At 40.3% G+C, this 16,277-nt stretch overlaps 1 protein-coding gene across 3 annotated transcripts in view; it reads right to left on the bottom strand.

Annotated features, from left to right (window-relative positions):
- EPB41L4A (erythrocyte membrane protein band 4.1 like 4A) overlaps nucleotides 1–16,277 on the bottom strand; it is a 127,286-nt gene that overhangs the window by 16,426 nt on the left and 94,583 nt on the right. For 2 of the 3 annotated variants that reach the window (XM_413976.8, XM_040655714.2), the window contains 4 exons: nucleotides 12,475–12,558; nucleotides 9,840–9,953; nucleotides 8,126–8,173; nucleotides 4,102–4,179 (listed from right to left, as the gene is read on the bottom strand). In XM_413976.8, the coding sequence (XP_413976.4) occupies nucleotides 4,102–4,179; nucleotides 8,126–8,173; nucleotides 9,840–9,953; nucleotides 12,475–12,558 (324 nt within the window). The remainder of the gene's footprint in view (nucleotides 1–4,101; nucleotides 4,180–8,125; nucleotides 8,174–9,839; nucleotides 9,954–12,474; nucleotides 12,559–16,277) is intronic. The other variant, XM_040655713.2, reaches the window with a different exon arrangement.

Below are 16,277 nucleotides of genomic sequence, written 5' to 3'. Positions count from 1 at the left end.
GAACGTGACCAGCTTACATTCTTGGTTAGTGGAACGAAGTCCAGTTGGAGACTAGTAACTCACACTATTAATGCTGGGATCGTGTTTGACATCTTCATTGTTGACATAGATGACGTACCCTCAGCAAGTTTGCAGATGATATAAAACACACATAATTGGCTAATATGCCAGTGTCACGCTGCCATCCAGACCTTGACAGACTGGTGAAATGAGCTCACAGGAATCACATGAAGTTTAGCAAAGAGAACTTCATATCTGGGAAGAAACAATCCCAGGCAGCAGGGCATGCTGGGGGCCAGTAGATAGAAAATAGCTCTGTAAAAAAGGCCCAGGGGGTCCCAATACACACAAAACTGAAAATGCATCAGCAGTGTGCCCTTGCCACAAATAAGACCTATGGTGTTCAGGGCACAGAATTAGTAGAAGGAGTACCACCAGCAGGGGGAGAGAGGTGATCCTTCCTTTCTGCTCAGACCTGTTGAGGCCACACCTGGTAGACCGGGTCCAGGTCTGGCATCCTCAGAAGAAGAAAGACATGGATATTGCAGAGTGTGTCCAAAAAACAGCCATGAAGATGATGATGAGACTGGAACATCTCTCCTGTGAGAAGAGGCTGAGAGAGCTGGGACTGCTCAGCCTGGAGAAGCCTGAAGAAGGCTCAATATATTTTTATCTACACAGTAAATGTTTACTACAGCATCAGAAAAAAGCAGGTGTTTCTTCTGTAACAGAAGTATGAGCACTGCTCTGAAAGTAATGCCTCCTACGTTATTATGTCAGCCCACGACATCAGAGCTGGATTTTGGTGGCACAGCAGTAGAGGTTGAGCCTTCCCACTGATATTCCATTACATTTTATTGCTGTGCAAAAGATGGCAGCAGAGGGGCAGTTTGATAGAACAGCATCTGAATGGAAGTGCATATGAAGCAAAGGTGTGGAACTGAAAAGCAGAAGAAACTGCACTCATTCACGTTCACGGACGTCTGCTGAAGGTTTTGGAGACTAAACAGTGTATGGGAAGTTCTATATTACAGAGAGAGCGGGGAGGAGCTGAAGCAGGCTCCAACCAAGAGGTTGTAGATGCTCTGTCCCCAGAGGTATTCAAGATCAGGTCTGATGGGGCCCTGGGCAGCCTAGTCTAGTACCAGAGCTAGAGGATGGTGGCCCTGCCTGCAGCAGTGGGCTTGGAACTTGATGATCACTGGGGACCCTTCTAATTCAAGCCATCCTATGATTCTGTAATTCTATGTGAGTACAGTGAGGGGTGGGTGGTGCATTTCAGCAGCAGCAATTGCAGCTCACCTCCACTGGTACATATTTTCACAAGCGCAGTATGCAGGATCTTATTATTGCTGGCAAAAATGCATAGCTAATAGTGGTTATGTTAAAAAAGAGTGTTTTGTAGCTAGGAATGTTCTCTATCAAATATTGTTGTTGTGCTCTTTGTACCTGTTACCGTTTCCACAGAAATAAATAGGAGGTATTACTTTCAGAGTGACCAATATGCATCATAGGTTCTTCCTCTTACTATGAATATTTGCTTAGGAGAAAATGTTCAGATAATCACAGAATCATAGAATGGCCTGCGTAGAAAGGGACCACAACCATCATTTAATTTCAACCCCCCTGCTATGTGCAGGGTCGCCAACCACTAGACCAGGCTGCCCAGAGCCACATCCAGCCTGGCCTTGAATGCATCCAGGGATGGGGCATCCACAAGCTCCTTGGGCAACCTGTTCCAGTGCTTCTCCACCCCAAGTGAAAAACTTCCTCCTAGTATCTAACCTAACCCCCCCCGTCTTAGTTTAAAACCATTCCCCCTTGTCCTATCACTATGCACCCTTATAAACAGCTGTTCTCCATCCTGTTTATATGTTCTCTTCAAGTACTGGAAGGCCACAATGAGGTCTCCCCAGAGACTTCTGTTCTCCAAACTAAACAAACCCAGTTCCCTCAACCTGTCTTCATATGAGAGATGCTCCAGCCCTCTGATCATCTTAGTGGCCCTCCTCTGGACCAGCTCCAAGAGCTCTGCGTGTTTCCTGTACTGGGGGCCCCAGGCCTGGACGCAGTACTCCAGATGAGGTCTCACAAGAGCCAAGTAGAGGGGGACAATCACCTCCTGCTCCTACTGAGATAAAGATTTTCTTCTCAATCTTCTTCTACCTTTCTACCTTTAGTATGTCTCACCTGCAACTGTTTTTCCGTGATATTTCATTTTTATCTGATAAGAAGTTGACATTAGTTTCAATACAAGAGTACAACTTAGTGTGCCTGCCTCAGGAACTCAATTACTGTACTGTGAAATAAATTAATATTAATCCACGCAACAGACAAACTTGAGTAAAAGCACTTGGAAGCCTCACTGTATTGTCACAACTAACCCTGTTGGAGCTGGATCACCTCTGCTAAGAAGAAAGTTAATCACTGCCTGTGTCCTTTTAGCTTATTAGATTCTTGCTGTGTCTGCTAACAAAATGCAAAAATTCACTATGACTGTTGCTTTTCCTGCTTTTGTTGACAAGGAACAAGTATCTGAACTTCTGTAAATAATGCTAGTTTACTTTAGCATTGAAAATTACTTTTGATCTTGTCTGATTTCAAGTGACCACCTAGGAGCAACAGATGCTGCAACTTTAACATTTTTAGCATATCTTACATTTCTGAGCATATAAAAAGAACATAAAAATTCTTGTCCTTCCATACAAATTGATTATACTCTTTCTAATTGTAAGGACTTTTCCACAAACTAAGAAGGGCTGGTAAAAGCCCATTCATTTCTTCAGAAAAGGGTAAGTAATACTTAAGTCTTCTTACAATTCGATCTTTATATTGCTGGAATCTTTTAAAAACATTCTTGTGGCCAGTCTCTAATTTCCTTGACTTGCCTGTGGAAATCCCAGAACAAGAAGTTTCAGAGGAGAAAAAGCAGGCAACATTGTACTAAGAGAATGAAATACAGAATGACCCCGCTTATGACTGAAAACACACCCAGTGCTTCATTCAAACTTCAGAGCTCACCCATTAAGCAAAACTTCCATACACACTACTACACTGTTAGCTGAGTATCTCAGAAGACTGCTCTGCTTTAAACAATTGCCAAACAAATCTCATGGTTCAGCTGTGCTTTATACGAGATCATTTTAATGTTAAGGATTTTATAGAATCTCTTCAACTCTTGAAAGTTTTGCTTAAAATACACATTTCTCAGCACTGTTTTAACATATCAAACAAATCCCTATCTTTAACAGCTTCAAAATATCTGAAAATAATTTATCACTAATTATTCTGTAGATAAAACAACAAGGAACACGACAGCTTGTGGAGACTGCTTTAAAAAACTTCATCAATCCCTCTTTTGTTCAGTGACAGTTCTCTTATGCTCTATTTATGCAATATGAACCTCTACATGCTCTGCTAAAATATGTTTTATAAATAGCTCTCATGCTGCTACCACAAGTGCAATATAAAATTGCTACAATAAGTTAGTGTTATGCTAACTCCTTATCATCAAGAAAAATAGAACATAAGAACCAAAACTTACTAGCATCACTTGATGTTAATTGATGTTGTTCTATTAAGAGCTGGAATTGTACACCTTTGGGGTGTAGGCCCACAGTTCACATTTTGGAAAATAACAATACTGACATAACTAAATGCAAGCATTTGAAAACAACATCAAATTTCAGATCCACTCAAAACTGTTTTTTCTACTTGCCACAATGGCACATTTTTTGCTAAAAATAGATGTTTGAAAATTTTGAAGTGTTAAAGTATATGCTGCGAATATCATATCCACCATTATCCACTTTATTTGTATCAATGATGCAAGTCTTTTATAAACAAGTCCAGTATTTGATTTTGCAGTTCATTAGTGAGATCCACGCACCAGGAGAGAGTACAAATTTGTTGCATACACCAAAGGCATATATGTGATCCGGCCATTCTCTCTATTTTTATTCAAGCACGAACTTGACGCTGCTTCAGGAGGACTGCATACATACAAAACATTAGTTCTTATTAGGGCTGTCTCAAGAAAATCCATTCTCTAGTTGTCTGTGTTTCATATAAATAAAAAGGTCTGAACAATAAAAAGGTCACCTGTTTCTCTTCTTTCGATGCTCTCTGTTGGAATTTTCGGATTCACTACCACTGCTGGTGTTACAACGAGAACGTGATCTGGAGAAGAGAAAAGCAGTATCTCAGGATCACTTTAACCACTAATATCTTGTAAGAAATGCTGATCTTCTCAACAAGGAATAAACAATGCTGGAAAGAAACTATTAGGAAAATTAGAGTTACAGAAGTCTAAAAGGCTTGCCTACACCTGAGAGTCATAGTATCTTTTGCTTATTAAATGACTGGAAATATCTGCCTCAAAGGAAGCACCCAGAATGCAGTGTCAAGTGAATGCTATTTTCCTTTTGAATCACTGCACTGCATTTTTGGGTTTAATTATTTTAGCTCCCAGCATTCTTTATGGGTATGTCACAGTGAAATACTTCTTTGAGGTGCAAAAAGTTCTGCCTTTTAACTATGTACATTCTAGCTCCTTTCTTACCCCTCACTGAGGGACTCCCAAAAGAAACTTTACACAGTAATTCTGATTTTGCAGGCAAATCAGAATGTTCACTAGATCTGCCTTCTTCTGTTCTTTTAATTTGAGCTTCTAATAAGCTCAAATCGTTTTTTGAGTGTTGGTCTGTATGGATGAAACACCACTAGCACTGGGCTTCTGCTGATCTTTATAGACATAGAGTGACAGGTGTGCTCACCAGCACAGCTTTGAGATAACCCCAGGCACAGCTACAAAGACAGTGCGTCATATGAGGAAAAAAAGGAAGCAGCACCTTCTCTACCACCTCCAATTGCGGAACTTCAAAAGGTAAGGCGACATTTATTGCTCTGATTATTTATTACTGAAAAAGACTAGTGGAGCAGGCTGATACAAAGTAGACAGGTAACACTGAGAGTTGAACTTCAAGAAGAAAATGAGGATCTGACTGCCTACAGGCAAGCTCTTCTCAGTACAGAGAAGTACTTGGCCTCTACTATCAGAAACTTTCAAATCCCTGATTGCCACAGATCATCATTTTGGAGCAGACAGACCAACTGTCAGAGCTTTCTTGCTGTAGAAATAAAGACTCTGTTACCGTACGGCTGGGCTACGTCCTAAAACACAGCATTAAAATCTGGTTTGGACTACTGTTCAGTGAGATCATGGTCTCAGCCCTAAAGAAAGGCACGCACCTCTCTGTGCCACAGATGAACAGAGAAGGTTAACCAAAATTAACATGAGATGGTACAGATGAATCTTGGACATCAGGATTTAAGACTGGAGACATTTTTGCTGCAACGGAAAACAAGTTTTCTTCTTAAGTCTCTGAGCGTAAAATAGGAGAGCCAAGCAGGTGACTGCTGGTGCTGCTGACGTTCTTGCACCTCATGGCTTTTCTTCATTCTTTTCTGAGCCACTTTGTTAGAAGAGCAGACTTGTTACACTCCACCTCAAATAGGATGAAAGGTAAAGACAGCTGATCTGGTGTAACAGGTAAGAGGAAGCATTCCCATGATGAGGTTGAAAGCTATGGACAAGCACCTGCTCAGTTTGTGTTCTAACAGTTTAGAGAGAAGATGCCAAACAGGAAGGGAGAAGATCAAAGATACTTCCTGGGAGCAGAAAAGCAACAGCATTCATCTCCCTTAGGAATCCTAGCTGCTCAGTGGCACACTGCTCTGCACTCTGAGTAAGAAACTAGGGCACTGCTGTGGATGTCTTTCCGTCACACCTAAGTCTCAAAAATCTGCCCATGATTCTGGTGAATTATGATTGGTTTCATCAGATTGGTGCATCACGGAATGACTCAGAGTCTATGGAATTGAAAGCTCACTTAGGAGGATGATCTCCCCTCTCTCCTAAGCATTAACCTGAGTAACTTTTATTAAAGTAACTGAATAACCCCCAGAAGTATTTCAGAATAATTGCACACCAAAGATTAGGAAAATCAGTTCAGCCCAGCTTGTCTGCGGGGAATAGTCTCAGGAAAGTGAAATATCCCCAAAGGAGAAGCAAATGCACTCATGCCTCCAAATTTTATGGTTTATAATTTAAAGCCATTGAGAGACAGTTTCCCAGGTTAAAAAAATAATCTCCTGGCTGAAGCTAGAAGTGAGAACAAGAGAGATGTATGTTTCTGCAGAAAAATGTTGCTCCAAAGGAAGAAAAGATTAAAAGACAGCATCCAAAAGGTACTGGCTCAAAGAGCAGAACATGCCCTACAACTGCAGCAGACCTTACACCTGCAAAAGTACACCACTCTCTTCCCCCTTCCCATACCTCATAACCACTGACACTCTCAGCATTACTAGGTCACCAGAGCAACACTTTTTTTTTTTTTTTTTTTAAATTTCCTGGTCATCACAGCAACGCTATTCTTTCACAGTTCAAGTATTTCCTTGCTCTGATTTAAACAATTCATCCCATAAAGTACCAAGGCAGCAAAACTGCAAGATAAAACATGCTGTTTGCTCCAATTCAAGATAAGCTTTTTTCTCGCTTTTCAGGAATTAAAATCTGCTCTACCTTTCGAGCACTCACATCAAATTACCTTGTTTTCACTGTCAGAAAAGCACCTGCAGAAAGACAGCAGAGCTGCTGAGCTGCTAGATGAGTGGCAGCTTACTTGTGCTAGCTGTCAGAATGTTATCTTTCACTGCAAATTAAACATCAGTTTTTACTGAACTGAATACGATGTCAAAAGCAAATTAGAAAAACAAAGGTGGTTTCCTAAGCCAGGTGCAGGAACACAAAAGCTAACCCCAAACTCTAGCATTTACAGAGCAACTTTTACCATTTACCTCATGTTTTCTTGGTCAAGCAAGAAACATGTCCAAGATGGTCTGACATATGCAGCAAGAAACAGTCTGATAGGCAAAAGAGGCAGAACATGCACAGACCTGCAGGGATTTGGCATTTCAGAGGAACAACTGACAGAGAAGGCTCATATCCTGATGAAGTCCTTTTTCAATTAAAATTTAAGTATGGTCACCAATCTGAAGAAGTGGGGAAAGTCTACTGCTACATACAGTAATAAATCTAATCTGTACATTGGTAACATACAGCCTTCAGGCAGAGATCCCGTCTAAGCACTTACATTTCCTACCTGAAATACCTAACTACATCATCTGTTTTCTGTTCTCGACACTCACCATGGGTGTATCACTGGCAGATTGAAATGGTTACATCTTTCAAAAAATTAATGTTATCTTAGGCGCAAAGTACACGAGCTCTTTCTCTGACTTCCTGTGATTGTTCCTGAGATGTTTGTATCTCTGCCAGAGCTCCTTTCCCATGCTGGTACACTGAATCAGATCCTGGGAGTGCCTTCTCTCCTTCACAAGCTTCAAGAGTCAGATATCAAAATATACTCCACTATGTCCTTTCACCAACAGCCAGAGCAGGAACAAGGAGGAGCACAGCACAGAGTCACAGCAAAGAACTCCAGGTGCAAAAATATGTAAAAAAAAATATGTAAGAAGTTGAAGTCATGGAAGCACACACCTGAATTTACACCAGCATTTTATTTGAAAGTGTGACATCCTGACAAGATTGCACAAGAAAAAGAAGTGAAGCTTAACAAGAAAGTAAAAATGTTCAAAACACTCTGAGAAGACCATAAGTAAGAAGTTTAAGCAGAGCAGATATGCTTCTGCATCTGCATTTTGGAGATAATCTCAAATGACAATACATTTGATACCAAAACAGATGAATTAAAGCAGACTGGGAGGCTAGACTAGTCAAAATACAATCTGCAGATGTAAAATTCAAAAGCTCAGACTTCTGGAATTGACTTTCAAGCTGCAGACAAGCCTTTAGTAAACTTTCACAAACTACTTATAATACAGTTAAAAGTAATAACGTGCAGGGCAGGTTGTAGGAATCGCTGATGTGATAAGGTTATGTTACAGAGCACTGGAAAGAGAAACTTAAATCGATGAAACACACTAAACCTTTTAAACATTCATGAGAATGGGGGAGAATGAAGGAGGGGAGGAGATACATGGAACTAAAATACCGTCAGTACCTTCACAATCACTTCATGACTGCTATGGTGTGTACATTTACCTTCTCCTGTGCTTTAAATCTGAATCTTCACCACTGTTTTGGGTTTTCCTGTGATATTAAGGAATTGTTAATGAGATATAATTGAGTCACTTAACACAAGTACACCAAAGCTTCCATCTTTAGTATTTAGGATGGAGAGAAAAAAGGCATGTGCTTGTTTTAAAATTTTCAGGGCAACTCCAGTAAGTTGCAGAGGCATGATCACCTTCAAGTTCTCACTGCAAAACCCTGACTTACAAGGGTGAGCACAGTAAGTTGGCCATTAGAGCTTCCTAATATTTTCAGTATAGCAAATCCTGATGTTTTCCTCTCGATTCCAGTTAAGTCTGTATACACAACATAGCTATTGTTGTTAAAGAGTTGAAAAAGGAAAGCATGTGAATTCAACTAAGACTCAGGAAGACATAATCAGGTTAGAACCTACCCTCTATTGTCAGCCTTTACAGTCTTACACTCGAGATAAGACTTTTTAAAAACATTTTGGTGGTGCGGTGGCCCAAGAGAAAACTTGTTATTGGCATGACCACCTGTCTAGCTAGCAGATGAGTCAAACATAAACCCCGGATAACAAGTTCTTTGCATCTCAAAACAATCTCCTACTGCATATTGCATTAACATTTTTCTTTTCTTGCTGCAAGATGCTTTTGCACTGCTTTTGCATTCCTTTGTTTTAACAGAGCCCAATAATATCTTTTGACTACAATTATGAATGAATAAGAAAATCCATGTCAGTAAACACAACCGCTATCAACACCTACAAGGGCCATATTAAACAGAGAAAATCATCATAATTCTGTCAACTTAAGATGAACTACACTGATTTACTTTATTTAACTTGCACATGAGCTCACGAAACATACACAATGGCTGAGTTTCTTCACTGCTGTTCTAGGCAGCAATGGGCAGGTAAGAAGTTTGGAGCAGCTCAGAAACCTGACAAATATAAAACCTCCTCATGTATTGAGAAGATTTCCTCATAGATAAGGCTGTGTCTTCAAAGACCCCTTTGCAAACTTTGGCTTTGAAAGCCCAACAGAGAATTGCATCAGAGATGTCAGAAGCTTCAAGGTGCAGGCTCGTAAAGTAGTCCTGAAAGACTGTGAACACAGCCCAGTAGCTATGTGAATCTGTATTTCACAGCAGACCACAGCACCAGTGTACCTTTAGCTAGCTTAGGTGACGAAGACAGCCTCTCAGCAGGACAAATCACTGCAGGTAACATGCAGATTCTAAGAACTATCACTCCAAAACGTGAGCTGTCACTGATTCACATACTGGACATACTCCAGGACACAAAGCAAAGTATCTCAATCCATTTAATTTCAGTTTTCTAAGTTACTTAATTAAAACTAAGTTACTGTTTTGTAATGGAAGTTCATTGTCAACCAAGCAAGACACATCAATCCTTTTCTTTACAAGGAGAAAGGTAAAACAGCAACTGAAAGGATCTTTCAAAACTTGCAAATAATATACATTTTCGTATTTTCAAAATTACTTTCCTCATACACAGGACAAACAAGCAAGCAAAAACCCTGATCAAAGCTTCCTTTGGAAAATCAGATCCCCTGTTCCCAGTTCACTTTCATTTTGCACTAACAACTGACACTCCCAGGACTCAGCAGTGTCTTCAAGAGACTTTAGTGAACATAGAGCCTTCAGGACCACAAGCTTTCTGCTGTAAGAAGTTAACTGTGACAGGCCTCAGTGCTCTTACCTTCTCCGGACTGGCTGCCCGCACTCATTCTCACTGCCACCTGATGGGTTCCGTCTCCGAGAATAAGGAAACTTTGGTGATTTATTGCGGTCACTGGGGGAATTATACAGCCCACTACGGTTAAAAAGGAAAAGCAAACAACTGACTTCTCAACTTTCACAATAGTTAAGTCAGATAACCCAGATTAAATCTACAAAAACAATGAGAAGGTTCACACATTCAAACACTCACGCGTTCCTTTATATACATATGCAAGAGTGTGCAAGCATGTGCATTCACACATGTTATGTAAATACCAACAGTACTGCTTTCCAAGAGCAAATATTTTACACTGAACATTTAAAATACAGGACAGAGACCACCTAGCACTGGTAAGATGACAGTTCTAAGCATTCAAAATGTAGAACCAAGTATACACATGTTGTTCTAGAATTTTGTGCTTTAGGAAGATTCACACAACTCACAATAAGGTATTGACAGGCACCTGTATTTTATTTGTTTGTTTGTTTTCCATGGATTTAAATACAAAAACAGGGTCCACACTCCAACATGCATCTTCAGCACAGCTAAGAATCTGGATCACTAAATAATTTTAGCTCTAGATTTCTGCTGTTAATCTACACAGTCCTCTGAAAATGGCCTGAAGGTATCTCAAGCTTCATGTACTTAAGCCTGAGTAGGCTGTAGCAGGTTGCTACAGCGTTAAAAGAAAACTGCATTGTCTGTTCTCAAATGCCTGTATGGATGGTGATGTGTCTTCCTACAGAAATAGAACTCTCCCAATAGCATAACAGAGCCTGAAATAGAACACACACTACTCTAAAGGTGGTCTACTGATGCAGTAACAGTTCCACACCTCCCTGAACCAACTAGGTTAAACTCAAGAACATATTTCTGTCTGATGATACTCAGCCCTTTTCACAACAGCTATCTGCTAAACATCATATTATTTCATTTTTTCATATTTATTATCATTTTTTTCTTGCTTTCCTAAAATCCTCCTTCTCCTGACTGTGAATTACAGTGATGCTCTGCGTAGCTAAAAACCTGCCACTGTTCTTCTCAGTAAGAATTGACTTTGAAGTGGAAAATTATTACTAGAAGTTGTGAAAAGCTTTTTGCAACATACAGTCTGTTTTTGTACCTAAAACTGCACAGTTCTTTAGAATAGACATCCTTTCAAAAACTCAATCCCACTACTCTTGGACTCCTAGGAGTCAAAACTCCTTCCATACTGAGAACAGCTTTAACTATACAGCTGCACTGTGACAAGCAGACATTGGTTCTTTTTTAAGTATCACAGACAAATGTCTATCCTAGCAAATGAACATTTGCACAGTTCCTCGTCCTTATACTGAAAACTCTATGTTTACGCAGAATCACAGTGTAAATAGGCCTCAAGTGTCTAAAACATGAATCACGTATAAACATGAATCATAACGTAATAATAGGACTTTGCTGCATTACACTAAGATGCCATCTAGTTCACTGGCCTGTTTACAAAAGTGGCCATAAACAACCACTTTAAAAAAATGAAGTAATAAGTTTAATACATATGACAGTTTCCTAGTGCTCGCTAATCTCTGCTCAGGGGGACTGAGTGAGCCAGCTGTTACACCTCTGTCTTCAGAAACCCTGAGCTGATTTCACTTCCATGCACTAGCCCAGTTTCCCCCAGGAATCCATTAACTCTCGGCATCCCTTGCAAAGGAGCACCACAGTTCTCCTCCTCACAGAGGGTCACTCCTTTCTTCCTTCCTCAGTACTTTTAAACAGTCTCCAACCAGCTTTATTTGAAGATCCCAAGATATTACACCGGATAAATGCAACCCTGGTCTCTATCCCTTTCCTCTACACTACACATTCTTCTATAGTACGCGCCCTGACTGAAGAATCCTGGTCTATGTAGTTGCTCCTACTACAGGTTACCTGTATAGCCATCCATATCTTTGATTAACCTCACTGCCCCATTCAAGACTTCTCCTCCTCAGAACTCCACTAACAGTTCATGCAAGAAACACACGATCCACAAATTTCTCTAATCTTGGAATGCTGTTCTTCTGCATTCTTCACTATCCCCTTCCTAATAATTGCTAATTATCTTTCCAACTGCTACTAAGATGATGTTTTCATGAAGTTATCTACCAAAAATCCACAGAACCTCAATTTAGTTGGAAGCCTGTGATTACTTTTAACTCCCATGTAGTTCAATTCTGTCTCAATGTCATTCACTGTTTAATGGATTGTACCTCAGACCTTTAGAATCTTCCTTCTGTTCTTCCCATACAACTTTCAGTCTCACTGAACAATTCTGTGCAATTACCAAGGTTTCTTAGCCCTTCTTTCCAGGACTCCAACAAACATGCCCAACTAATGAGGTTCATGAACAGAACTCAGTGAAAATGTGCTGGGGCCACCTGTCCACTGACTACTACCTCCTATTATCTCCTATTCATACACTTACACTGTCAGAGATCTAACTGATTACTTATCTATGCCAGGATCAACCTTTTTATTTGCAATACAGAATTACAATGGCTATGCTAGTACATTAACATATCAAAATCCTTCACCCTATTGCCACGGAACAATATTTAGCATAGCATAATACTTAAGATACCATGCCCTGCCTTACCTCTGCTGGCCATTTTCCTCCCACGGTGCACTTACTTTACTTCTTTGGGTTTCTGGACTGTTCTCATTTTTCATCTTTTTAAAGCTAAATAAAAGTAAAGATATATCTTTTAAATCCATAGTGGTGGATCCACAGGTCACATTTTTTTTCATCTCTTAGAAATTAATCTCTGAGGAATACAGCCACTGCAGAGGCCCGCTCTGGCACACAGCTATTTGCCTGCCATGCAAAAGAAGGCCAACAGCTGACACATTAGAGAATCTCTCCTAGAAAGATAAATTGAAAGAAAAATAAATAAATAAATAAAAGGAAAGACCTGAAAGACAGCTCCGCAATCACATAATTATGGTTGCACAGAGAAAAAGGTCAGTCTTGTCTCAAAACAAATGAGAACAGATGCTTAGGCAGGAAGTCTAGCAGTAGGGCAGAGACACAGTATGCATTTCCAGTCTTCCTCGATCTGCAGCTAGCATATTATTGAACCAGAAATTTTATCTGCTCTATATGTTATATAGCTCTTGATGGAAGTTTCTTCCATGAATTTAGTTAAACACCTTTTGGCTGTTTTTGTATTTTGGGCTCAAACTGTTTCTGATAGCAGTGCATAGAAAAAAAAAAAAAAGCACAAAAAAAAAGAATTGACTTTGTTTCACATCTTCCACCCACTTCAAAACTTCTACGCTGTGTTCTTCATAGTTCTGTGTTTGTGGACGGTAGAAAAAAAAGGGAGAGGGGGGAGGTGAGGGGAAGCCCTATGAATAATCATTCCTTAATCACAAACTCCACCTCATTATTTTTTCAAACATCCAACACCTGGCTCATCTCGTTTCCAAGTGAAAGAATCATAGTCTATTTAATCTCTCCCAGTAGAGAAGTCACCACATACCTCAGATTATCCTTATCATGTTTCTGTATCATTTTTGTAGGTCTACAGTACTTTAAGATCAGAGCAACAAAGGCTGGGTTGGTAACTATTCAAAACATGACAAACTACGGGTTTAGGGAGTAACATCCTTTCCCTCAGCAACTGCTTACGCTGCCTTTTTGCTAGACACTAATCAGAGAACTGACAAAATGAAATGCTGTTTTCACAGTCTGCTACGAAGTGATGCACCAGCACAATCAAGGCACTGACCTGGCTTATAAGGCAGGTTACAGTGCCTGCAACCAGTATCTTTGAGCATTAAGGAGAGAACTAGCAACATGCTCTAGCTCTTTGTTTCTTCCTTACTTTCTCACACTGTCAGGTTTTACAACTCTCAGCTCCTCAACGACCATGCACAGCCTGGTCACTGCCACTCCAAGCGTTGTAAGGTGGCTCCCAGGTGGAGCATGGTCTTACGTCTGTCTTCTCTCCCATGTTTTCCTGCATCATTATCCCTACAGTTCAATTTCAGCCTGAACAAGCAGGTCATTTGATATAAAACTAACCCATAGTAGTTTCCACTCAGCTCTTCAAGAAGTCTTACTGACAGCAACCCACTACAAGCATTAAGACCACAGATCTTTTCAAAGTGCAACTTGATCAGCAAAAAAGGCTTTACAGGTGCTTACATGGGGACATAAGCCAGAGCTCTCTGCACGGAGCAGGTGGTGACAGACACCACTGTATAACAGAATCGTGGCTACTTAACTCAGTAATCCACTCTTAACCTCAGACTTTGGTTACTACAGGTCACTGAGTTAATCATTTAATTCTCACATAGCGAACAAAATGCAAAGCTACAGTAAATCAGCAGGACAGAAACTTAGTCACACTTCATCAGGTCAATCATTTTGTTAGTAATGCACTCATTAATCATTGATTCCTACTTGCACATAGGTGAAAAACAAGTGCTTGTAACAGAGTAAGCTAGTAATTTGGGTAAACAAGTTTCTGTACTGCATTACACAGAGCAATTTTTTTTTTTTTTTTTTGCACTATGTAAGTTGCTGAAAAATTCTCAGACTGAAGATGGTTTTAAAGAAATTTGAGTTGTATTTTCAAATCTTAAAAAGTGAGAGAAATAGGAATAATGCTGAGAGGTGAGCTCACTGCATTAGACTGCTAATTCATTACATATTCAGAGCAGATGTACACACTTTCACAACTAGAGCTAAAGCACAGCATCACTGCACGCTGTGACAGTGGTACTATCTCCAGGAACTCAGCTACAAAAGGGACTAAGTTCACTCTAAGTTTTAGAAAAAAACAGGATCTGATTTACATGGGAGATTATTGTTGTTTTTTTATCACTTACCTTGAATTTACATCATTTATACAGAAGGGATGACTAACTCAGCAGCGAATAAAACAAACTATGAGAACTCAGCTCATAAAAGCTGCTGAAAGATGCTGTGTAAGCACGACTGAGAGTAATGCAAGAATTACACAGGATGGAGTAAACTACCAAACTGTAAATATTTCACAGAGATGGGTGCTGCCTGCCAGGTACACCGAGCTCTGTGGACCTGAAAGATCCATACTCATGCAGGCACAGACACACAGAAGAACAGACCTATTTCTAAACAGAAAGCATGCAAGAAAAGCCACTTTCAACTTTCCGTTTTGATGTTTAGAAGTGACTAATACTATTTAAAATCATGAGTCAGGTAGAATCTGCCTGAGAATTGTTTCTAAACTGCCAAATTAAGAAATTAAACGCAGAACTTCTGAAGCCTCCACAATGAAAGTCCCCATCCTACAACCTGCTTTTTTTTTTTTTTTCTTTTTAAACAGTTCATTGATTAAAATGTATATACAGCACCGGGAACATAAACTGTAGTGAAGGGCCCCTCCTACCCAATACTTTCATCTCTGCTTTACAGGACAAAACTACATCCTCCCTTGGACCAGTCTCTCTCCTACCAAATCCTGTACTGTTTTCTGCTCAACGGCCTTAGCTTCAGCTGGATGGAGAGGAAAAATCGTAAGCATTAAACTGTGATCAGTATTATTTTCTAAGAGCAAGAATATTGGATTCCCTTAAACGAAGGAGGCAATTGAATTCATCTCTTCTCTGCTGGAACAACAGTTGAAAGTATCAGGCAACAGGAAACCCTATCCACCAAGTATTTACAGTAAATCTTCTGTACATTCCTTCAGAGGTCAGTGCAGATACCTAGCATGTGAAGATCCCAGAGTCAATAGAGAGGGTAAGGTCAGATTTCCTCAGCTCAAAAAAAAGCTGTTGGGGTTACTGGGCATGCAGAGACAGACATCCAGGCAACCAAGCAAGAAGAGTCAGGTGCTGAATTTTTGACTCATTGTTTTGCCAGATCATCCATTCTTGATTTGTGCACCTAGACTTCACCTAAAATTAAGGGTGAGGACATAAATCCCCTTCTGAATCTGAACCTCACATCTTTCTCTCAGATATGTTTTATGAACAGATGTACGCTTCAGCACTGACACAGCAGACAATAAAAGCCCAGAGGAGCCCTGGTAGCTCACTATTGCAAACAAACATGAGACTTGTGCTCTTGGATTTACCAGTGTAATGGGTGATGGAGCAGCATTTAATAGTAGTGATGGAAGAAAGGCTGTGCCCAGCAACTCCCTGTCCATGCACCCCAAGCAGAGCTTGTTCTGCCTGTGGAAGGAGGGAGCAAAAGAGAGACAGGCAGGTCTTCACACCTGTCTTGACCAGCGCCCCTTCTGTCACAGTCTGGTTTATTAAGTTTTAAACAGAGACTATCTACCCATTAACATGCCCTGGTTTGTGGGTTTCCAAACTCTGCATCACCAGAGCAAGCTTCTGCTGTGGCTCGGGAGAAGATCAGGGCTTGCTGAAGTAGCTGTGCAGCACTCCGTTACCTGTGTC

Source organism: Gallus gallus, chromosome Z, assembly GCF_016699485.2.
Source record: "Gallus gallus isolate bGalGal1 chromosome Z, bGalGal1.mat.broiler.GRCg7b, whole genome shotgun sequence".
Lineage (NCBI taxonomy): Eukaryota > Metazoa > Chordata > Aves > Galliformes > Phasianidae > Gallus > Gallus gallus.
This window is presented reverse-complemented; position numbering and strand designations above follow the sequence as displayed.